General features: G+C 45.3%; 1 protein-coding gene across 2 annotated transcripts in view; it reads left to right on the forward strand.

The window, feature by feature from the left end:
* BMP6 (bone morphogenetic protein 6) overlaps positions 1-23555 on the forward strand; it is a 96935-nt gene that overhangs the window by 64072 nt on the left and 9308 nt on the right. For both annotated transcript variants that reach the window (XM_083826207.1, XM_083826206.1), the window contains exons 2-4: positions 21-213; positions 15158-15306; positions 16151-16348. In XM_083826207.1, the coding sequence (XP_083682333.1) occupies positions 21-213; positions 15158-15306; positions 16151-16348 (540 nt within the window). The remainder of the gene's footprint in view (positions 1-20; positions 214-15157; positions 15307-16150; positions 16349-23555) is intronic.

The following is a 23555-nucleotide window of genomic DNA, read 5'->3' on the forward strand; positions in this document are numbered from 1 at the left end:
TTCCCTCTCTTCATCTGCAGTTGAGTATGACAAGGAATTCACGCCTCACCAGCAGCACCACAAGGAGTTCAAGTTCAATTTGTCTCAGATTCCTGAGGGAGAGGCTGTCACAGCCGCTGAGTTTCGGATCTACAAGGACTGCGTGGTGGAGAGCTTTAAAAACCAAACCTTCCTTATCAGCATCTACCAAGTGCTGCATGAACATCCAAACAGGTAGGCGAGTGGGAGATAGACCTGTGGGGCAACTCCCTGCAAGGCTTGAAGGAAAGGCAATGGGGTGAGACATCCCAAGCAGTGGTGGACCCCCTGCCATGTCGAGCAGAGGGAGGGGACATAGGAGATGAGGAGGAATGGAAACAGGTCCCTGCTCAACATCGCAGGCAACCCCCCTCCCTACCGGCCCTGCCTCCCCAGGTGCCCATACACAACAGGTTTGAGGCCCTGGAGCTTGAGAGACCGGTGGGTGAGGATGAGGTGAACAGTCTACCCAGGAGGATGCCTAGGGCGAGGAAGTCGACTCCATGCCTCAAGACTGCTTCCACTAAGAAAGAAAGAAGGGTGATCGTTGTAGGCGACTCCCTTCTCAGGGGAACAGAGGGCCCTATTTGTCGACCTGACCGTACCCGTAGGGAAGTCTGCTGCCTCCCTGGGGCCAGGGTCAGGGACACTGCCAGAAAGCTTCCTAACCTAGTTCGCCCCTCTGACTACTATCCTCTTTTGATAGTCCAGGCTGGCAGAGATGATATCGAAGAAAGAAGCCTGAAGGCTATCAAACAGGACTTTAGGGGACTGGGACGATTAGTAGATGGAGCGGGAGTACAGGTCGTACTTTCCTCCATCCCTACAGAGGCAGGGAGTGGTACAGAGAGGACCCGGAAAGCCCACCTGATAAACAAGCGGTTCAGAGGCTGGTGTCAACATAGAAATCTTGGTTTTTTTGACCATGGGGTGCTTTACTCAGCACCTGGCCCGCTAAGTGCAAATGGGTCCTACCTGTCTCGAAAGTGAAAACAGACACTAGCGCAGCAGCTGGCAGGGCTCATTGAGAGGGCTTTAAACTAGATAGGAAAGGGGATGGGGGACGGGGAGGGAATAAGTCTTGTTAGAGGTGTGCCAGGGGGAGCAATGTCAGGGTCTGGGAAGCTGGCAATGGCCCAGCTGGAGTGCATCTACACTAATGCAAGCAGCATGGGCAACAAACAAGAGGAGCTGGAAGCCATCGTGCAGCAGGCTAGCTATGACTTGGTTGCCATCACTGAAACGTGGTGGGACCACTCCCGTGACTGGAGTGCTGCAATGACTGGCTATAAGCTCTTCAGAAGGGACAGGCAGCACAGAAGGGGTGGTGGTGTGACTCTCTATATTAGAGAGTGTTTTGATGTTGTGGAACTTGAGGCTAAGACTGGGAATGATAAGGTTGAGTCCCTATGGGTTAGGATCAGCGGGAAGGCCAACAAGGCAAGCATCCTGGTGGGGGTCTGTTACAGACTGCTAAACCAGGATGAGGAGACAGATGAGGAATTCTACAGGCAGCTAGCAAAAGTTGCAAAATCTTTGGTTCTTGTCCTCGTGGGGGACTTCAACTTCCCAGACATATCCTGGATGTGCAACACAGCTCAGAGGAAGCAGTCTAGGAGGTTTCTGGAGAGCGTGGAAGATAGTTTCCTGACGCAGCTGGTTAGTGAGCCTACCAGGGGAGGTGCCCTGCTGGACCTTCTGTTCACAAACAGAGAAGGACTGGTGGGAGATGTGGTGGTCAAGAGCTGTCTTGGGCAGAGTGACCACATAATGATAGAGTTCTCTATTATTGGTGAAGTCAGGAGGGGGACCAGTAAAACTGCTGTCTTGTACTTCCGGAGGGCTGACTGAGCTGTTGAGGACACTGATTGGCAGAGTCCCTTGGAAGGCAGTTCTGAAGGGCAGAGGTGTCCAGCAAGGCTGGGCACTCCTCAAGAAGGAAATCTTAAAGGCTCAGGAGCGGTCTGTCCCCACATGCCCAAAGACGAACCTGCATGGAAGAAGGCCAGCCTGGCTGAACAGAGAGTTGTAGCTGGAGCTTAGGAAAAAAAACAGGGTTTATGATCTTTGGAAGAGAGGGCAGGCCACTCAGAAGGATTATAAGGATGTTGTAAGGATGTGTAGGGACAAAATTAGAAAGGCCAAAGCTCATGTGGAGATCAATCTGGCTACTGCTGTTAAAGATAACAGAAAATGTATTTATAAATACATTAACACGAAAAGGAGGACTAAGGAGAATCTCTGTCCTTTACTGGATGGGGGGGAAACTTAGTGACGAGAGACGAGGAAAAGGCTGAGGTGCTTAATGCCTTCTTTGCCTCAGTCTTTAGTGGCAAGAGCAGTTGTTCTCTAGATACCCAGTACCCTGAGCTGGTGGAAGGGGATGGGGAGCAGGATGTGGCCCTCACAATCCATGAGGAAATGGTTGGCAACCTGCTACAGCACTTAGATGTATGCAAGTCGATGGGGCTGGATGGGATCCACCCGAGGGTGCTGCGAGAACTGTCGGAAGAGCTGGCAAAGCTGCTTTCCATCATTTATCAGCAGTCCTGGCTATCAGGGGAGGTCCCAGTCGACTGGCGGCTAGCAAATGTGACCAGAAGGGCCGGAAGGTAGACCCGGGAAACTATAGGCCTGTTAGTTTGACCTCAGTGCCAGGGAAGCTCACAGAGCAGATTATCTTGAGTGTCATCACACAGCACTTGCAGGGCAAGCAGGCAATCAGGCCCAGTCAGCATGGGTTTATGAAAGGCAGGTCCTGCTTTATGAACCTGATCTTCTTCTATGACAAAGTGACACGCTTGGTGGATGAGGGAAAGGCTGTGGATGTGGTCTGCCTTGACTTCAGTAAGGCTTTTGACACCGTTTCCCACAACATCCTCCTCGAGAAACTGGCTGCTCGTGGCTTGGACTGGCGTACGCATCGTTGGGTTAGAAACTGGCTGGGTAGCCGGGCCCAAAGAGTCGTGGTGAATGGAGTCAAATCCAGGCCGGTCACTAGTGGAGTCCGCCAGGGCTCAGTACTGGGGCCAGTTCTCTTTAATATCTTTATTGATTATGTGGTTGAGGGGATCGAGTGCACCCTCAGTAAGTTGGCAGATGACACCAAGTTAGGTGCGTGTGTCGATCTGTTCGAGGGTAGGAAGGCTCTGCAGGAGGATCTGGATAGGCTGGAGCGATGGGCTGAGGCCAACTGTATGAAGTTCAACAAGGCCAAGTGCCGGGTCCTGCACCTGGGGCAAAACAACCCCAAGCAATGCTACAGGCTGGGAGATGAGTGGTTAGAAAGCTGCCTGGCAGAGAAGGACCTGGGAGTATTAGTTGATAGTCAGCTGAATATGAGCCAGCAGTGTGCCCAGGTGGCCAAGAAGGCCAACAGCATCCTGGCTTGCATAAGAAGCAGTGTGACCAGCAGGGCTAGAGAAGTGATTGTCCCCCTGTACTTGGCTCTGGTGAGGCTGCACCTCGAGTACTGTGTTCAGTTTTGGGCCCCTCGCTACAAGAAGGACATGGAGGTGCTTGAGTGAGTCCAGAGAAGGGCAACGAAGCTGGTGAGGGGTCTGGAGAACAAGTCTTATGAGGAGCGGCTGCGGGAGCTGGGATTGTTCTGTCTGGAAAAAAGGAGGCTCAGGGGCGACCTTATCACTCTCTACAGGTGCCTTAAAGGAGGCTGTAGCGAGGTGGGGATTGATCTATTCTCCCACGTGCCTGGTGACAGGACGAGGGGGAATGGGCTAAGGTTGCACCAGGGGAGGTTTAGGTTGGATATTAGGAAGAACTTCTTTACTGAAAGGGTTGTTAGGCATTGGAATAGGCTGCCCAGGGAAGTGGTTCAGTTACTATCCCTGGTGGTCTTTAAAAGACGTTTAGATGTTGAGCTTAGTGATATGGTTTAGTGGAGGACTTGTTAGTGTTAGGTCATAGGTTGGACTAGGTGATCTTGGAGGTCTCTTCCAACCTAGATGATTCTGTGATTCCGTGAGAGGTTGTTGCTCTGTGCTGCTATGTGCTGTCCCCAGGAGGTCTGAGCATGGGCGTTCATGCTGGGAGGAATGCTTGATGGTAACCAGTCTGGTACACGTGAACAGGACATGTCACTGCACAGTCCTTCCCTTGTGGGAAAGGGGCATGGCAGTGCACTAACTGGGGCTCAGCCACAGAAAGTCCCCGGTATGACCTTTTTGATGTCTTGGCATACAGCAAGAATCTGATGCAAGGCAACAGAATTTTAAACCAAAGATGATGTATGCTTGCATTGCTCTTGCGTACTGAAGTCCATGTATCTCCTTTCAACTTGATACTACCAGCATAAAATCATAGCATTTTTGTAATTGATTGTGATTATTGCAGCCTTGACCTGCTGTCTGCTAGTTGATGCTAAGGTAAATAGAGCAGAATAAAATTCAGCATGCTGACGCAGGGATAAAATCACTCCTGGACTTTCAGTGGCCATGAGGAAGGTGAAAGAGAGAGGCTCTGAGGGTACAAACTGACAGACGAAAAAACCCAAAGTGTAAACTTGATTGATTCATTTCAAAAGAGTAATGTTTCTGTTGAGGGAGGGAACATGCAAGGCTGGGGAACGCGTGGTCTATTAAATGTCAGAGTAATGCTGTGGTACAAAAGTGTTTCCTTGCTTCTGATGAAGCATGTCAGGATGTCAGGATTTTAACTGTTACTCTGCTGCTGAATAATAATAATAAAAAAGGAAATCAGAAATAACTGTGTTTTAAAAACTCCATCTCTTCTCCGTGAAGGTTTGCTAAATGTTTTCCTTTCTGGCCCATCTTTCTTCAGCCTTTCCCCGATACCATTTGTAGAATCTACCTTTGATGAAGAGTTCATCAAACAGCTACCAGTTTTTCTGTGGGGACTCTGGTCTTTGGGGAAATAGAGAGAAATACTGCATATATAGTTGTTAGTGAAAAAAATGTGTTTTACAGTAGTGTTGTTCCCTTTGCCCTTTGAGTTGCAGGTTGGCTGGCATGTCTTCTGGGGTAATGTTACCTCACTGCCCACTTAAAGAACTGAAGAAAGTCAGACGGTCATGCAGATTCCATAGATATTAGCTGTATTGTTCATTTATGGTTTCATAGATTAAAAAATTGTGAGTGTTGGTCCATTTTAGATTTTACAAATACAAACCCATCTCTGGAGCTGGAGGAAAATCTCTACCAAGCATCTATGGAAGTGGTAGATATGCAGTTTTGTGATGGTCAACAAAGCAGGACACAGAGCATGTCAGGTTTGAGGTTGCCTCTTGTAAAAAGAAATGTCAACTTTTATGTGTATATTACACTATTTTATAGCAAACTGAGCAAGCGAGTAATGCACTTCAAGAAAGACAATAAAGCACAAGGTAGACATACCTCCTTCCTAACAAATTCATAAAATATTTGTTCAGAAGGTGGCTGTTGGTTTTTTATACAAAACTATACTGTCACCTTGTATCTTTTTTCAAACACGCCAGAAATGTGCGTGGTGAAGCTCAGTGCACATCCCTTGGCTCTGGGTGCTTCAGCCTTCATGAATGCTGGGCACTGCCAGGTGAAGAGACCTCTGTACATACAGGGCAGAGGCAGCATCTCAGATGGAGGTCACAAGGGAGTTTTCAGCCCAGAGTTGGTGAACATTTTGGGTCTTTTGGTTCCCTTCTGTCATGGTCCTTCTTGCCGCTACCACTGGCCATGCCGTTGGGACTGGGAATGGTGAGGCAACTTCTTCTAGGTCCAGACCACCAACAGTTCACCGTCCCTCCTGCCACGGGCTCTGCATGAACTGCTGACCCAGAGATGAGTGTCTGTAGTTCATTACTAACCTCTGACTCATCCATTCCCTCCAGACTCCCTTTTTGTTTCTTTTTCTTTTTTTATTTATTTATTTTTGCTGGTGGGAAGGAGGGAGACGTTTGGCTAAAGGAACTCACGCTTCGGATGAGACTGCGGGATGTGTCACACCGTCTGCGCAGAGAGGGGCAAAACACGGCTCATTGATTTTTGCAGCTGTAAAAGGAGATGTCCCTTTGTACTTTTGGCCCAAAGGACTATTTCATGTATATACAGAATATAAAAGCACATACGAAAACATACGTTTGTGTATAAATATGTACGCATGTAGGTATTCTCTGTATGTATCTATATAAAAGTGTATATATATTAATATATATTGTCTTCTCTAGTAATTATTCTCTCTATATTAAAAATATACAGCTGTTAAAAGACAATTAAGATCTTAGAAGCTGCTTACCACCCCTCAGCCTTCCCTTCAGTGTAAATTCTGACTTTGCTGGATGCTGTTGCTGCTGTAGATTCAAACATATAGCCATGCTAATACTAAAACATTGTATTTAGTTGTTCTCTAATATCTCTTCATGGAGGAAAAAAATATTGATTTTCTTTTTTCCTCAGATTCTTCTGGGATGCCTTAAGGAGCTGTATTCTTTGAGTAGTTTTTATTTTTGTCATCAGTTCACTTGCTTTTACTTTTGTCTCAGTGGATTAATTTGGAGTGTAATATTTTCTTTTCCTGTTGAAAATGGTAGAAGGTTAAAATCCAAAATAGCACTATTTTTTGAAGAAACTTGTTAAATATTTGGAAGGCTTCTGCTGCACTTTAGCAGACATATAATGAGCCAGAAAAAAACAGCTGCCTTTGACTTAAAAAAAAAAAAAAAAAAAAAAAGTTGTGTCACACTTCCTTTAGAATAATGGCTTGAATAACAGCCTGATATTTCCTGACCTTTGACAGCATTTTATTGCATAAAGAAGAGTCTGTACAGATCTCAAAGTCTAGCTCATGAGCTAGCAGGTAAAACATAAGGAGTTGAAGTAGCACCTTTCTTCATCTTGTTCTGTTGGGAAGTCCTCCTTCTGGTCAGGAAAATTCATCTCTGAAGGCCACAGATGATGTTTGTTCAGTCAACAGTGGCAATCACTATGTTAATCTTGGCTTTTACGGGGTTAACAGTTGTCTGCAACAGTTATTTGTAGCTAATAAAATATTATCAGGTGCAAATAATTCTTACAGGCGCAGCTGGAGTGTATAGGTTTTAACCAGCCCTTCCCAAGAGAAAGGCAGTGTGCACCTCCGAGGAAAAAAATATATAAATTAAAAAAAAACCTGCACGTTCCTCTCAAAGAAATGAGTTTTGTAGTGCAGGAGATAAGTAAAAAGGAAGATTTGGTAGCCACAAATCATCAGCTTAAACTCACAGCATGAAAGTATCCCTGTGCTCTGATGAAGTATAATGAAGTGGCTTAATTCAGTATTACTTGAGCAAAAAAATGATCATCAGGGGAGTAAGAGTGTCAGTATGTGACTGCAATACAAGCATGGGTTCTACTTAGCAGAATCACAGAGCATTACTGGTAATTCCCTAGGGCACAGTACAAACGAAACAAAACCTGAGACTTAAAATTTCTACCTTCTACTAAATTATCAAACTTATTTTTGCCAGCCAGCATAGATGAGACTAAAAACAAGGATTATATAGGGCCATTTGAGATTGTCTCCTAGGTAGGGGCATACACAAAGAGTGGATGATCAGAGATCAATGCTTATTGAAACAGCAGGAAACCTTCAGGGAGCCACTCGGCACTCTCTGTGTTAAAAGCAATCAGAAATATGGAAGCGATGCTCGTGGAGTCTCCAGGCAATGAAACACATATTGAGGACAGTGTGGTTTAAGAACATTCTCTCTTCAAAAAGAAAACATTTTTAATACTGACTCACTTGTGTCAATAATATTTTCATCTCTCCATTCCTTCCACCCTTTTGTAAGGTTAAAAAAAATAGTGCCTAGAAACTAAGCTTTTGTTTTATAACCAAACCACGGCTAGCAGCCACGTTCTGTCATAACACAAACTGTTGGAGATGCCAGTGGGACGCGGTGAAGAGATTAATGAAACCTTTAGGACAGGACAGCATGGGTTTCTGACAGCATGGAGCAGAGATGTGTGAAGCAGTGCTGGGGTGGCCTCTGGTTTGCTCTGGGTGGGGTGGATTTGGGCATTCAGATGGGCTGTGGTGGCTGATGGTGGGAGCCAGAATGGGCAATGATGTGTCCACCCAGTGCTGCTGCCCATCAGAGACCAGGCTGTCTGAAGGCTGGTGTGGAATTTTTTAATTTTTTTTCTTTATTGGTATGTGTCAGAAGCAGGGAGGTCAGCCAAAGCATCAGTTTAGGAGCACAAGTGGTGCTAGCTCTTCAGTGCTTGTCCCACCTTGGGCACAGCTGTGGGGACATTGTGTTTGGGCAGGAGGGAGCTGTGCTCTCCTCCCTGTGGTGATACAGGTGCACAGCTACGCGTAGGCTTGTTTCTGAGGTGAAGCACCAGTTCTGGGGGAGACCAGCAAAGCCCTCTGTGACTTCTGATACCTTTCGGGCATGGATTGCCATGGAAGCAAAACCTTTGCAAGGGAAAGGAGGAAATGAGTTTGTCTCTGGAAACAGATCATTAATTTCTTTCTTGAAGCTTCCTCGCTCTCACCCAGTGAGGTGTCAGGTCAGGAGTGAGGAGGGAAGGCAGTTTGTGGCTGATCAAAGATGTTAGTCCTTGGTTTGGATCATCAGTGTGTTTTCAAGTGCAAATATCCTGTTAATGCAGACCTCAAAACACTCCCACACTGTCCAAACCACTGATCTATGAAAAACACAGTGGCCTGTGCTAGTGATCAAAGGAAGATACGGTACCTTAATGGTCAAAGTTTATTAAACAGTTTCATTTGCACCTGGAATGAAAAGTGAGGACTGGAGAAAGATTCTTCCTATGTGATAAGACGTATGTGGGCATCAGCGTGCCCTCCTGAGCCACCGTCCAGGGACTGTGCTCCTCTGCTGAGCACAGCTGCTCAAGAGTTAAGGCCGTCATCATTTTTTTTAGCTGCCAGTTACAGTGGTAATAAAGTCTTCCTCTTTGCAACAGGATATTTATACAAATACGATCCGAGCTTCTAATCTAAAGGGCAAATTGATTTGCCGGCAGTGTTTATAGCTTAGAAAATAAATATCTGTCCTCAACTAGATTTTGGACTGGGTTGTGTAACACAAATGACAAAGCTAGCATCAATCTGTTTCAAGTTAGGGTCAGGTTTGTATATAGTGTGCATATATTTGTATATGATAGAGCTGTTTCCATGATGCTATAGAGAAGTGTCTGTCAGCATTTCAGTTCAACTCCCACCAAGCATATGTGATTTGTTGTGTTTTAGGGTGGTTGTTTTTAGTAGTTTAAAAGTCAAAGTTATTCTGGATGAGACTTACCGGTTCCATAACCAGCTGGCTTTTTCTACCAAAACTAAAAAATGCTATATAAATAACTGCCTTCTTTCTTCTCTTAAAGATAAATACTTCCCATTTACACTCTCCCCCATCTTCATGGCTCAAACTGCATTTCAATGCTGAGGTGTAGTACTTTTAATTATTACTACAACTAGAATGTCCCTTGGTGTCCTTATATCCTAATCAAGGAAATGAGAAACATGTGTCCTATCCTGACTTCAGACAATTTTTTTTTTTCTTTTTTACTGTTCCTGTTGGTAAAATGTTCATTCCCTAAAGCTGTGGAGCTCACAACCTTGAGCTGGGTGCGGGGAGACACCTTTGCACTCAAATATCAGTGTTGGCTTTGTTGGGGCTTATCACGGACACGTAGGCTGAGCTTCCCCTAGTCTTGGTGTGGGGGGACCATGTCCACCATCTCTGGGCTCTCACCTTCCACTCTGCCAGATGCAGCCTTAAAACAGGACAGCTTTTTCAACACATGGGAGATTTTATCAAACAGAGCACTGGTGGTGTGAGCAGTGTGAAGCCAAGCTTACCTACCTCTCCATTCTGGTGTGTCCCTGTGCTCCACTCTATGCTTTTTCCTGCAAATTAGTTCCCAGTTGCTGGTCTCCTATTCCATCTTGGAAGTAGCTTCATTTGCAGGCTGACAGTGCCTAGTATTTCTTTCCTTATTTCTAACGAATTCTTATAGGACATGCACATCTCTTCCCCTGGCCCAGAGATGGTATAGCTTCTTCAAGACAGTTAAACTGAGTTTTTCTTCTTTTCCCTAAAATGATAGAGACTGTCTTCGCTTTCCATGGCAGCTCATTGCAGGTGCTGGCATTCCTTTCCTTGAAGCTCTGTGTATGAACGGGTGCTGATGGATGAGATTTTCCATGGTGCTTTTAACTCTCTGCAATAATGGTCATTTAGACATGCTAAGTTGTTAAGGTTTTATATATTATCTGTTGACAGTACTTTATTCTATATAAGCTGCATATACCATATGTTCTACAAGCAATAAACATTAAAAAAATCACAGTAGGACTTACATCTCTTGAAAGGTGGTGGATTCAAAGTTTTTAAAAGGCTGTGATGATTTCAAGGTTTTATCTACAAGGAGCTTCATTCAACTCAGTAAGGCTGCATCTGTTGTGAGTACAGTTATTTGTCATTAGTTGATAAGAGCAAATAATCTTGGTAGTTTGCAATGTACAGAATAATTTTTATACAAGGTCAGTATCTGTACAAGCTAAAGACTCTGATCCAGTGTACACAGAAGAGTATTTAGAAAGTGTGTTAATCAAAATGTAAATCCCACACACTTCTGTTCAAAATTCTCTTTTGAAAAACTGCTGTTAGGCAGTCTAGACTATTATGTCAACTTGTCTTTGAAGAAAAGTAAACAAAAAGGTTCAGCTGAGGAAAGTTTTAGAGACTTAGAGTAATTAATGCTTTGGTAAATGGCTGTTGATGCGTAACAATCCTTTAAACACCTGGGTAATTGCGAGCTTTGAAGCTGGGCCAAAAACGTTGTTCTGAGCTCTGTAATTAAAATAAGAGGCCTTTAACTTAGTCATTTTGAAGGTGAGAGTTCTGTTTATTCTCACTGTCTCCCTGTAAGACTTCTGCCTGATCAGGGAAAAAAGGCCAGGGAGGGTGGGAAACTAAAAAAACCTAGCTCAACATATGCTTCTTTAAATTCAGCTTTTTATAGCTTTGGTGTTTTTCCTGTAGCAAAGTTCCATGTTGTAATGTGTACCCAGAACAGAGAAATTATTTTAATGCAAACGTTTCACTAAGTATAGCAACTGAGATTAACCACTTGACCTGGTTACTAATTTGACTAAATTCTAATCTAATTAGTATTCAATTAAAGTGAATTAACACCCAGAAACATTTTGTTGAAAGGTTTACACAGAGGTTTCAGTTAACAAAATATTTATCTTGGGGGACAGGGGGGAACTGGAGTTAAACGCAAGCTGTTTCTCCTATAAATGCCTGGAGTACATGATTGGGATGCCGGTGTTAAGAATAGTAGTTGTATTTGATATTTATATCCTACAAATCATATTGCTCTCTGGGGACACTGGAGCTAAATACTGCCTTCTGAATCACACAGGCCACATTTCTCTGGTAAATTGTGTACTTCTTTCTGTTTATTGCAGCCACTTGTGATTGCTCTGTTGACCTTAGCTTCCCAGTCCTCCTCCAGAGTCCTCTGAACGCCACGGAAAGACTTCCATTTCTTTCTTGGGATTTGAGACCATACTGCATGGCCCTGATCCAGAGCTCAGAGCTCCTGGTTTGAGTTAGGAATTCCTAATTTGCATCTTCCCACTTAATGTCCGCTCTTGTCTCAGGAGGGTTTTTTAGCTCATTGCCACAGTTTCTCCCACACACTTGCTTTCCTTTAATAATACATGTTATGCCTGCAACACCCTTATTATGGAATTCATTAATTAAACTCATCCAGGTTAGGCATGCTGAAAATAAAGGTGAGATGGTCGAGCATCGTAGTAACAGTGAGATATAACAATAGTTGTTACATAATAGTTGTTATATAGTTGGAATGCTGGCTCGGGAATAACAGGCTTGATTCACGGAGTACATAGTGGTCTCAGGTACTTTCTACTCCTTTTTCTCTGCAGACTTTGCTTTATTCCAGAGTCTCTTCATCTGGTCCTTGTGTGTCCACGTGTCCCCCACCATCACAGCAAGGCCTTCACCCTTCCCCATCTGGTTGGACGTAATATCCCTTCCACCTAGCCTGGGAGACCTCTCAGTCTCTGTTCAAGCATCAGACTCTGTACACCTTGTTGTCAGGAGCAGCATGGACATTTCTCTGCCATGCAGCTCTAGGGAAGGACAGGCTCTAAGTAAATCCATTTTTTTTCCTTAATTTGGTCTTTGGAAATAGGTGATTTTTAATTTAATTTTATTTTTTTTTAATCTTCATGCTGAAAACAAAACTAGTAACAAATGCTACTAGTTACTAGACAATGTTGTGCAGCCTGGCAAGTTTCAGGTAACAAACATTAACTGAAAACAGACTTTAAGTATTAGGACTTGTTACCTGTGAACATTACAGATGTGACCTACAGTACCTGTGAGGTGAATCTGCATCATTGGCTTTATCCACTCACACAAATCAGAAGCCAGTTAAATAGAGGAGCTGATTGAAAATTAATTGTGTATGAACTTTTTTTTTTTTTTTTTTTTTTTTTGGCCAACAGTTAACTGGATTGGAAAGCCCAGTTGTCACTTTTTTGCTGTTTTACAAAGGCATTTAAATCTGTCCAGAGCCAGTGTGAGATACTGGGCTAAGGTGGAGCGTTCCCATTTGGTAGCACTGTACCTTGGTCTGAGAGTTTGCTCATTATATTTGTGGAGGACACTGAGATGGGGGAGACCCACTGGAAGACAAGTCTGTATTTTAAATAAACTAATAGTGATGAAGGTCCAGTCTGGGGAAAAAAGTGTGATCTGATAGTAAGGAAAATTACATTTGGGCACGACAAATCAGTGATGTAAATACACCTTAGGAAGTGACTGGGTATGTTGCAGTGCAGCAGCACAAATTATAGTTAATTATATTATTATATATATTATTAGTATTAGTATCATAGTGAATAGCATTATAGTGAATCACAAGGTGATCATGAGTTAACAGTGAGTTTTGTGAAAAAGCCAAAATGTTATTCTGAGATGTATGAGTAGAGGTACAGTCTCAGAAACACATGAAGATTCTTTCCATTGTACTCAGCATCAGTGAGATTTTGATCCAGTCTGGGTCTATAGAATAGCTGTGAGAATAGTTAAAGTCTAGAAAATATGGCTTGCAAGGAAAGACTGAAGACTTGGTGTTGTTTTAAGAAGGGGAGGCTGTTGTGTCATTTTAGTTAGATATTGTGGGTAATTATTTTTATTTTTTTAAAAAAAACACCTTCAAGTGAAATATATTTGACTTCCTGGGAAGATGGTGGAGTTCCAAAAACAGGAAAACTTGAAGATCAGGTCAGGCAAACATCTCTCAGGAGTGACGTGGATGTAGCTAATCCTACCTGGAGTTCAGAAGCAAGGGACTAGGTCCTTGTGTTCCTTTCTGGCTTTACATGTCTGTGATGGCCACGTGACTTCACAAAGTGCAAGGCAATGGGTATTAATGACTGAGCCTCCTCTTCAAATTTGTGCAGAGTTGACTAATTCTGTGTGCTTGAATGTTCATGAAGGTGAATACAGAGTTTGCTCTCACAGAGTTCCCAGCAGCTCTGCAGCCAGACCTGTTTGGTTTGGGCGGACATAATGCTGAAGTTGCTCCAGTCTGGAGGCTTCAGTGGGGCATTGTCTGAAGCAGACAAGTGCAAGGGAACGTATGGCACCTAGAGAAGGGAAACTGGGCATGGGAAACCAAAAAGGAATCAATGTGAGGGGGTAGGTCAGAACAGCTTCTAGGAAAGGCACTTTTCAGATATAGACCATGTCAAGCACTGGAGAGGACCAATCTGTAAATCTTAGTTAGAGGTAGGGATGATCTAGCAGTTCATTTCTCTCTTAACCAGAGAGGGGAAAAGTAGTGTCAGCTGCAGGTGCTGTTTGCAGCCTCCTGTAAGCAATGCCTCAGCTTACATACCTGCCTGGGAAAGCCCAAATCTTTCAACCTTAAGGTTTCCAAAACATGTAGCAGGTGGCTAGCCCCAGCCACTTGCTGCTGTTTGAGGTGAAGGTCAGAGTTGTTCCTGAACCCTGTTACTGCTGGAGGAGCGATGGCAAAGACTCCTGTGGGAAAGGCTGCTGAGTCAACCACAGAGTGTGCGGCTACCAGCAAGGCAGAGGAAAGCCTCCACGCTGTAAAAATAGCTACACTAGAAGCCCTAATATACTTAAGTGCTTATTTTTCCATGTGTGATCTCATGTAAACCAAGCTGCTGGGCAGTATGACATAGCAGTTGGCCAAAAATAAAGTGTAACTCAATCAAAACTTTTTTTTCTGAAGTTAACCTTTGATGGGTTGAAGAGATAGGTATCCTGTTTTTCATTTCCATTAAGTTATTGTCAGGAAAAAAAAATCAACAGAGAGAGAGAGACAGGTGAAGTTGGGACTGATGCCTGGTATCCACTTTGTGATGCTGGTAATAGGTTAAGGATAGGAATTGTAGCTCTTTTGCACGTGAAAGTTATGCATATAATACAGTGAGAAAATGTAAGTGGGATTTCTCTGGGTGCTTCTGCAGTTGATTTCATTGAACTGAATTTTAGTGTCTGTTTGATCCTGCAGAAAAGGCACAGACTTGATAGCATTTGAAGCTGAAGTCCATGAAGGAGACCCAGTACCAACATCCTTGGAACAACACTTTCTAATCCATGTTGCAAAACCTGAGCAAAATGTCTTTAGGGGACCGTATGTCTTTAGGGTTCATTTTGCTTCACTGTTTGATGTTTGGCCTGTTACTTGTTTTTGTTTGTTTGCTTGTTTGTTTTGTTTGTTTGTTTTTATTGTTATCAATTGTGGTAGATCTGTCTTGTGAAAGTTGGACTGAAACCACAAAAACCCTTTGACAAAAGTCATTGAATGCCTGGAAACGCTGGTAATTTGACCACTGTCCTGCCAGGGCTAGAATTACTCTCTTCAGGAAGAAGAGTGACTTATGAATCTCTTGCTGATAGAAAAACACCAAGACCTAAGGACTGAGATTCCTTTCCTCCAGCCTAGAAAACAGTGGAAAAACCTTTGCGATCCTGAATTTCACATGCAGAAGCACATGCATCTTGTGGAAAAACTCTGGTTACAAACAGGCAGATTTTGGGGGTTGTTAGCCAGGGGAGAAAACCCCAGATATCACTGTCTTGTCATTGCTTTTTCTTCTGCAGATCCTCTGACCTGTTTCTGCTGGACACACGGGCAGTGTGGGCCTCGGAGGAGGGATGGCTGGAGTTTGATGTCACTGCCACCAGTAACATGTGGGTGATGAACCCTCAGCACAACATGGGGCTCCAGCTGAGCGTGGTGACCCTGGACGGTAGGCCATGGGCCAGTTAACATGAGTCATCTCGTGAGCCTCTTGGATGCTGTTTGGAAGTGGTGCTAACAGCGTCCAGTTTTAATGCGGGTGGCTGTAATGATGGCACTTCACAGAGCACAGAAAATCTGAAAGGTGGAAAAGGAGAGAATGTAAGACAGTAAGAGGTTGAGTGTTGCAGGATAAGCAGTAGGGAAGGAGAAGATCTAAGTGAGCAGATGGCAACTAAAGACAACAATGACATTTTATGTCTGTGGGAACTGGCCTCCAACCTTATATTTTCTTCTTATCACTCCATCCTGGATTTTGGTACAACTGTGGGGTCAAATGAGACAGAAGGACTGTTAACTGCTCTCCCTGAGGAAAATGCAGTGCCAGCCTCCACCTCCCCAAATGTGTTGAGAGCCTATCTGTGTACTCCTGGCCAAAGCACCTCTCTTTGCCCTTTACTTTCCCCAAAGGTCTCCTAGCTCCATCTCTGCTCCTTGTGTTTAAACAGCCACTGAGACAGTCACTGGCAGCTGCTTAAACAGTCCTGAGACATCCAGGCATTGTGTTTTATATATCTATCTCTATACCTGTTTAATGCCTAAAATGGAGTAGAGATTGCATAGGGGGTACCAAAGAGCCAGATGCCATGGTGGAGCTTCTTGTCCAGGGTGGATGGGTTGCTGTTGTAAAAATGTCCACAGGTCATGGTGGCAGGAGGGGAGGGTTTAATGATAAAAGAGAAACAGCATGATCAAGAAGAGAGGCAATCCTGTTTATTGGGGCACTGCAGTGCTGGAAAGAGCAATCCAACTGTGTAGTTCCTCTAACAAAAACTTTTCTGTTTCATTTGAAGGTTTCAGTGTAAATCCTAGAGAAGCAGGCCTTATAGGGCGAGATGGCCCTTATGACAAGCAGCCTTTCATGGTGGCCTTCTTTAAAGTGAGTGAAGTCCACGTCCGGACCACTAGGTCAGCGACGAGCAGGCGCAGGCAGCAGAGTCGAAACCGCTCCACCCAGGCTCAGGATGTTTCCAGGGTGTCGACTCTCACAGGTAATCATGAAACACCCACTCTGTCTGGGAGCTGGGGCCTCCTCTTGTGATGTTCCTGTTTGCATTGGTGTGCAAAAGCAAGAAGGGGGATGTGAGGTGGGGTGCCCCTCCTTGGGGGCACAGGTTGTATCTGTGATGGGATGGGAGTGGCAGTCTCATGTAAGTAAATTTACAGGAGTTTTCAAACCCAGGGTGGAATACAAACCGCTGTGTGAAGTCACAGCCATCAAATTCAATATTTGCCTAGAATCATGCCATGTGAAATGCTATATTTAAAAGATACCATTTCAGTGTACGCTGGGATCTATCATATTGCTTATACATGTTTCTAGCAGGGTCATCATTTGGTTTTCTTTGGAAAAACCCTTTTAGAACAGCATGAGATTTTTTTTCCCTTTGTTGGAACAGTAGTGTAAATGGTGAAGTTCATTTCCAGGCATGCAAGCAGGCTTGCCTGTTTGCTGTGGAAAGATTGCATGTTGCTGTGTTGTACAAGCTTGTGAGTGTTGCTACGTGCTGGTGGGACAACTCTGAAATTTTGATGAAAATTGAGAAAGTCTTGCCTTGTGCATTTTAACTGCTTTGCAGCTGTTCTGCCCTATGTCACAGTGCTGCAGGCTTTCATTCACTGAGTGCCTTCTTTCCTCTCAAACATTTCAGCCAATTCCTAGTTACTTGATTAATTTGCTTATGCTGCCCCCTTCTTTTCCAATAGGATCCCTGCTTTTCCTGCATCTAGGCATGACTAAACCCCCAGGAAGAGAGGTGGTTTTGTTAGTCTTGTTGTTAGTTTCGTTGCGGGAAAATGAGCCAGCCTTGCTAAAGCTTCACCAGTGTGAACCCATTGGCTGCATCCTGCTCTGGTGTGCTCGGGCAGTGGGCAGGCTGCATCCACAGTGGTCATGCACATGGTGCTGGGTCATGGGTAGGGCTGGCAGCAGTGCTGCACTGGAGGCTTTTTTCTCTGAGGCTAGCAGTAGAGCTGGGGAGCATGGGCAGGGAGGAGACGTGGGGAGCTGGCATCCACACGGTCTAGTGAATGAGCAACCTCCCTGCCCAGAACTGTGGGTACTGTTATTCGTGTAGGAGCTGGTAGCAGTGCCAGGATGGGCTCCAGCTTCCCCTCCTTAGCTCTGCAGATTTCATAGCACTGAAACCGAGATTTGACTACAATTAAATCAGGAGATGTGTTTCAAAGCTCCAGAGGAAGCAGATACATTGGGCGAAAAGGGCCATTTTTATATTGCTGGTTTCTTGACTACAACAGGCATGAGATCATAAAATTATTAAAAAAAAAAAAAAAAAAGAGGGAAAAATAGCTGGCTGTTGTGTGATCATAAGTGTGTGGTTTTTTTTTTTTTTTTAGCTCTTCTCACTCAAAGACAGCTTTAATTTAAAACTTGGAATTTGGCAGTTCAGTAATCAACAAGGTATAGTTGAGCCTCTATGGATTTAAGGCAGGGAAAAGGAGAGGAATTTAAAGTTAAGATGTATGTTTGGTTGGTTTCTGTGTTTAGAAAAGAGAGACTGCGTCAGCTCATTTTCCTTTCAGTGTTACTCTCTCAGAGTCTGTTCTCCTTAAGAAGTGGTTGATTTAATAGTCCAAGAGGCACTGATGACCCCGCAGGCACGGCTCTATGGACCAGTGTGGGTTTTTAACATTAAAAAGATTGCAGGGATTTTTTTCTTTTTTAGTTGGGTGGATTCCTACGTACATGCCCCACTTGTGCACAGCAGGACTGGGGAAGCTTTTGCCACAGGGCAATGTAGGACATGAACCCAGAGGTTACCCTGACAGCCACCTTGCTCCTGGGGGCACCCAGACACACTAGGACCTGAGGTGGGTACAGGACCACACACAGACCCCACCTGCTCAACTGCCCATCTGCATATCTTCCTCTTTCACTGTATCTTGCATCTCATCAGATTTTTGGTGCGTACTCTACCAGCTGGGAGATTGGTGCTACCCTTCAGGGCTTGAGGGCAGTTTCTTTCATGGTGATCCAGGCAGCTGGTTGGTGCTGGTGCTTTTTTTGTGGATTGAACCATCCCTCCTCTATGTGAGCCCCTTTCCCAAATGATGCTGTGATTTAGGTTGGGGTGCTGTGTTTAAAAAAGCCCTATTTACTCTCTAAATATGGAAAGCATTTCAAGTCCCGCCATTAGGAGCATTTGAAGTGTGCTGCTGGACTGGCACTGGATCTGGTGAGCCAGAGGATTTTGTTAAAGCACGCTACTGCCTGCAGGACTGGGACCCTGCTGTGTCTTCTGTGATGTGCAGTTCTTGTCCTGAAGTCAGTACCAAGTGCTCAGAGGCTAAGGTTATGGCTGTGGCATAAGAATGCAAATAGTCTGTAATTTTTCGCCAAGAATGCTCATTTCCCTGAATTATAAACACGTAATTATAATTGGCTTATATAAAGCAGAACTGAGTAACCCCCATGGTTATGAACTGCTTTGACATAGAGTCCTGCGTCAATGCATTCCTGGAGCCGAGCTCTGGTCTCGTGCAGAAGGAGGATGAGCAGGAAGAAAAGGAAGTATTTTTGGCTGTTAAGGCAGAAAATCACGCGTCATCTCAGGCCCAGGACACAGAGGCACGATGTGGGTGGGAGGAGAGTGCAGGTGTTTTTCCACAGTTGCCTCCAGGGTCTGGAGGCCATTGCCAGGCCATGTCTACAGTGGGCTCAGCCGATGCTCTGGGCTGATCCTGTCATTAACCTGAAGACCTGGGGAGTCTTCAACCCAACAGATGGTGATCCTTGAGCATGAGTGTTAGTGCTGTGTGGTCAGCTCCTCCGTAGGTTACCTGAAAGCTGGTTTGTGTGTGTGGCCGTCTCCTTGCCCAGTGGCAATAACCATCCTCTTCCACAATTCATCCTTCGGGCACATCCCACTCCATGCCTCATCCTTATTGAGACGTTGTGGTGTAAACATCCAACTTCTGGCTGCTCATGCTGCTCTGAGCAAGACTCACTTGCACAGAGATCTTCACAAATTAGAGGGCTGGCCAATCACCAGCAGCATGAAGTTTAACAACATCTGCACCTGGGAAGGGTGCAGATGGTTATACGTACAGACTGGGGGATGAGAGGCTAGAGAGCAGCCCCGTGGAAATGGATCTGGGGGTTCTGGTTGACGACAAGTTGAATGTGAGCCAGCAGTGTGCCCTGGCAGCCAAAAGGGCCAGCCATGTCCTGGGGTGCATCAAGCACAGCACTGCTAGCTGGTCAAGGGAAGGGATTGTCCTGCTCTACTCTGGTGCGGCCTCACCTCGAGTACTGTGTACAGTTTTGGGCACCACAGTATAAGAACAATAAAATTATTAGAGAGAGTCCAAAGGAGGGCTACAGAGATTGTGAAGGGTCTAGAGGGGAAGACGTATGAGGAGCAGCTGAGGTCCCTCGGTTTGCTCAGCCCACAACAAAGCAGGCTGAGGGGAGGCCTCATGGCGGCCTGCAGCTCCCTCACAAGGGGAGCGGAGGGGCAGGCGCTGAGCTCTGCTCTCTGGGGACAGCGACAGGACCCGAGGGAACAGCATGGAGCTGGGACAGGGGAGGGTCAGGCTGGGGGTTAGGAAAAGGTTCTTCACTGAGAGGGTGGTTGGGCACTGGAACAGGCTTCCAAGGGAAGTAGTGACAGCACCAAGCCTGCTGGAGTTCAAGAAGTGTTGAACAGCACTCTCAGACACATGGTTTGATTTTTGGATGGTCCTGTGTGGAGACAGGAGTTGGTCTCTCTGAGTCTTGTGAGTCCCTTCTAACTTGGGATATTCTATGGTTCTGTAATTCACACAACACCCCCTTCTTTTCAGTCCTGGAGGCCCCAAGATAAGATGAGATGCCCCATGAGAAGCAGAGGGGCTCTCAAGGTGACACTTCCATGCAATGCTGCATATGCGTGCTGCACTCCAGTACCGGCAGGCTACCCTGTGCGTGTGGGAGCTCGATACCTCAAAGGGCAGTACGTGCATACACTGAAGGCAAGTAAGGTCAATAAGGCCAAATGCTCTCACAGTGGCAGGGATCTTGTTAATAAACACCATTATCTCACATAAAATCTATTTAGTGGAGGTCTCAGATGCAGTGCAGCCAGCATTCCCATGTGCCATAACGTGCGTGTCCTCTCCAGCCCCAAATCTCCCCTTCTTCCCACCCAGGCAGGCCACTTTCATGTGAAGTGGGCTGTTGTTAACTGTGCGTTCAGTTTACACCAGCTTTATCTGGACAAATCACCAAAGTCAAACACCAAGAAGAAGGGGCTGGCCTAAGAGACCTCTGTCAGAGCTATTTGGGATGACAGAGGCAATTAATTACCCTGTGGAATTTGGTAAACTGGCACCTTGGGAGCAGCGAGGGTATTCTCAGATGGATCAACCTCAGTAAATATTTATATCTTCTTTGCTAGCACTTAATGTGGGAGAGGTTATAAGAAATCTGAGGTTGGTGTGTAACTATCTGTAGGAGGAAGATCATTAGGGTCAGACTATGCTCTCTCCCTTTTCAGCAATGCAAATGCCAGTGTCCAGCCTTAAGAGAAACATCTGTGCCGGCAGAAAGGCAGGCTTGTGTCACGGTGCATTCTTGGTGAGGGCAGGCAGCCTTTGGAGCAGGCACCCATGGAGAGGAGCTGCCCTAGCTCTGCTGCTGGAACTGCCCTGCCCTGGGGCTTATTTTTAAGTGCAGAACAAGGGGTGTTCTTCTATTTATTTATTTATTTATTTATTTATTTATTTATTTATTTATTTTAGCCTGTTGCAAGTACCAAGCTGGTATTCCCAAATATACCAGAGACAATTTGCTAAACCCACAGTGGGCTTGTAGGAAGTCCCAAAGCAGGCCCATGAACTCACAGAGATAGTGGATATCTCTGGGAAACATCTTGCACTGAGGATGGCAATTTGGGCTGTTGAGCAAACTGGACTGGGGCAGCTGACACTGCTTTCCTGGGTCGAGATAATGTGTTGTGAAGGCTACCTTCATTAGATCAGTGTGCTTGAGCTCTCAGCCAAAACCCCATTTTTTCAGGGTCATAATTGGGAGTACGTGGCTCTAGGGCATGTGCCAAGCCCCAAACCATAAGAAATGGATCATTGTCTATTGCTGCATTTTTTCCCCCATCTGTAAAAGCACTGCTAAGATGTTTTTAAAGGTTTGTAGCATCCCTAAAGCTGGGCTAAAGGCAATTCCCCATGAATGCAGACAACGTTGCTTGCAAGGATTTGCCAGCTGTAATGCAAACTGGAGGACAAAACTGCAAAACCCTGGAGTGATAGACCTCGGGTCCTGTGCATTCACCATGGAAGAGCCCCCCATTGTCGAGGTGGTCAGTGGAAGGGAAGTGCAACATTGCAGTACTTTGTTTGGTAATCACTGACTGTTTGGAGCTTGACAGATGGATGTGGCACCACCATGAAGCTGAAAGATTTTGAAAGAAATCCTCAAGTATTCGAAGGACGCAGTAAGAAAACATATAACAAGTGGGAGAGAAGGGGTAGGGTTATATGTGAGAGAGTGCAAATCCCAGGAAAAGGGATGTTCACTATGTTGACACTTAGGTAGGTGAGCTCTGTGTTTGGGCAAGTGAGAAGGCAGGAGTGGCTGTGTCCACCTGGGATAGAGAGTAGCTGGCATGCAGTGCAAGGTATGAATTAGGTGACATTGAGGATTTTTAGGGGCAATTTTACACAGAGTGAGAGGACACACTCATAGTATGTTCTGCTTGGTATAATTTGTTAAGCAAATTTTTTTCCCTCTGTTTTCTGGAACTGCTGATTTGCTTGCGGCCTTCCTTCCCACTCCTGTTTTCTCTGCCTCCCTCACCTTCACCCCTTTCCCGTAGCTAATTAGGGTAAATTGTAGCTGTATTTGGGACATATCATAGCTCTGTGTCCTTTGTTGTGAATAGATAAATGCCATCTAACCAGCCACCATAACTCCCTGTCAAATACAGATGTTCTTTCCCTAGCAAACAGCATATTTCCCATAGAACAATGAAGTCATGTTTTCAGGGACTAAAATGAAAGCCTTTGACCACCAAAAATATCCTCTGCTCATTTTATTTCTCATTATGAGAAATAATATCATTTAGAAACATATGATCATTTAGAAACATCTCACGCTAGAAATTTCAGGGACTGAAAAGCTTCATCTGGAAAGAAAAAAAAGCAAACAAACAACAACCCACACCCTGGTTTCTGCTGGGTATGTCTGGTTTGAAAGTGGAAAGCTTGAACAGAAAGGCTTTCCTCCGTCCTTGCTACCAGGCACTGCTGAAATAGTGTGTGTTTATGTGGTAGCAGCCTGTTAGCCAGCTCTGCTCACCTGGTTCGTGATTGAAGCAAACCTATTGAAGGCCTGAAATGCAATCCTGATAGTTTAAAACCCAAACTGCTTCTAAAAACAGCTCTCTAATCTTTGGTGGTTTGGAGTCTAGGTTTGTTTTGAGGTGTAGGGTTTTTTTCAGACCTCAGTGTTAACTGTACCCAGCTGTAACACTGGGCTGCCCTTAATGTCAGTTGGATGTGCTTCTAGTATTATAGTTTTTCTTCTGAATAAATATTTGCATTTGTAGTTCCCAAACTTGGGGGGTGAGGGGGGAGAGAAGAAGAAGAAAAAGAAAGGCTTATTCAGAGCCAAGGAAAAAGTCACTAAAAATATTTTTCTATCCCAGCTGCCACACTTGTGGAAAGCTGCACTGGGACCGTGCCCTTTCAGGCAGCATTAGGGGCGCCAGGGGGCTGCTTGGCTGGGGCAAGGCATCAGCATCCATGTGTGGCATCTGCCTGTGTGCAGCAGCGTGTCTGGTGAAGCAATGGGTGGAAACACTGGGAGGCCGGGTCCAGCTCCAGGCTCTGCCTGCGGGACAAGTGTGTCGGTGTCACCACGTGCACGGGGAGCCGGGCTCCCACCATGCTTCCCATCGTGGCTGTCGCTTTTTCTTTGCCCTCCCACATGCTCTTGGGCGTGAGGGTTGCCTCTCACCGTGGGGGAGATGCTCAGCCACCGCCCATCCAGGCGGGATCTGGGCAGCCATCGGGGAGTGAAAGGCCCCTCTGTCATGGCTCAAGTCCTCCCTTCGCCGCGGTCCCAGGTGTTCGCGTGCAAAGCCGCCTCTCTTTCCAAATATAGATGGGAAATTCCACTCACTATTCAAAAGCTGCATTTTGTAGGGCTGTCGGAGCAGCTTCTGCATGGTCAAAACATCG

The sequence above is a fragment of the Anser anser genome, assembly GCF_964211835.1.
Source record: "Anser anser genome assembly, chromosome: 2".
In the NCBI taxonomy this organism is placed as follows: Eukaryota; Metazoa; Chordata; class Aves; order Anseriformes; family Anatidae; genus Anser; species Anser anser.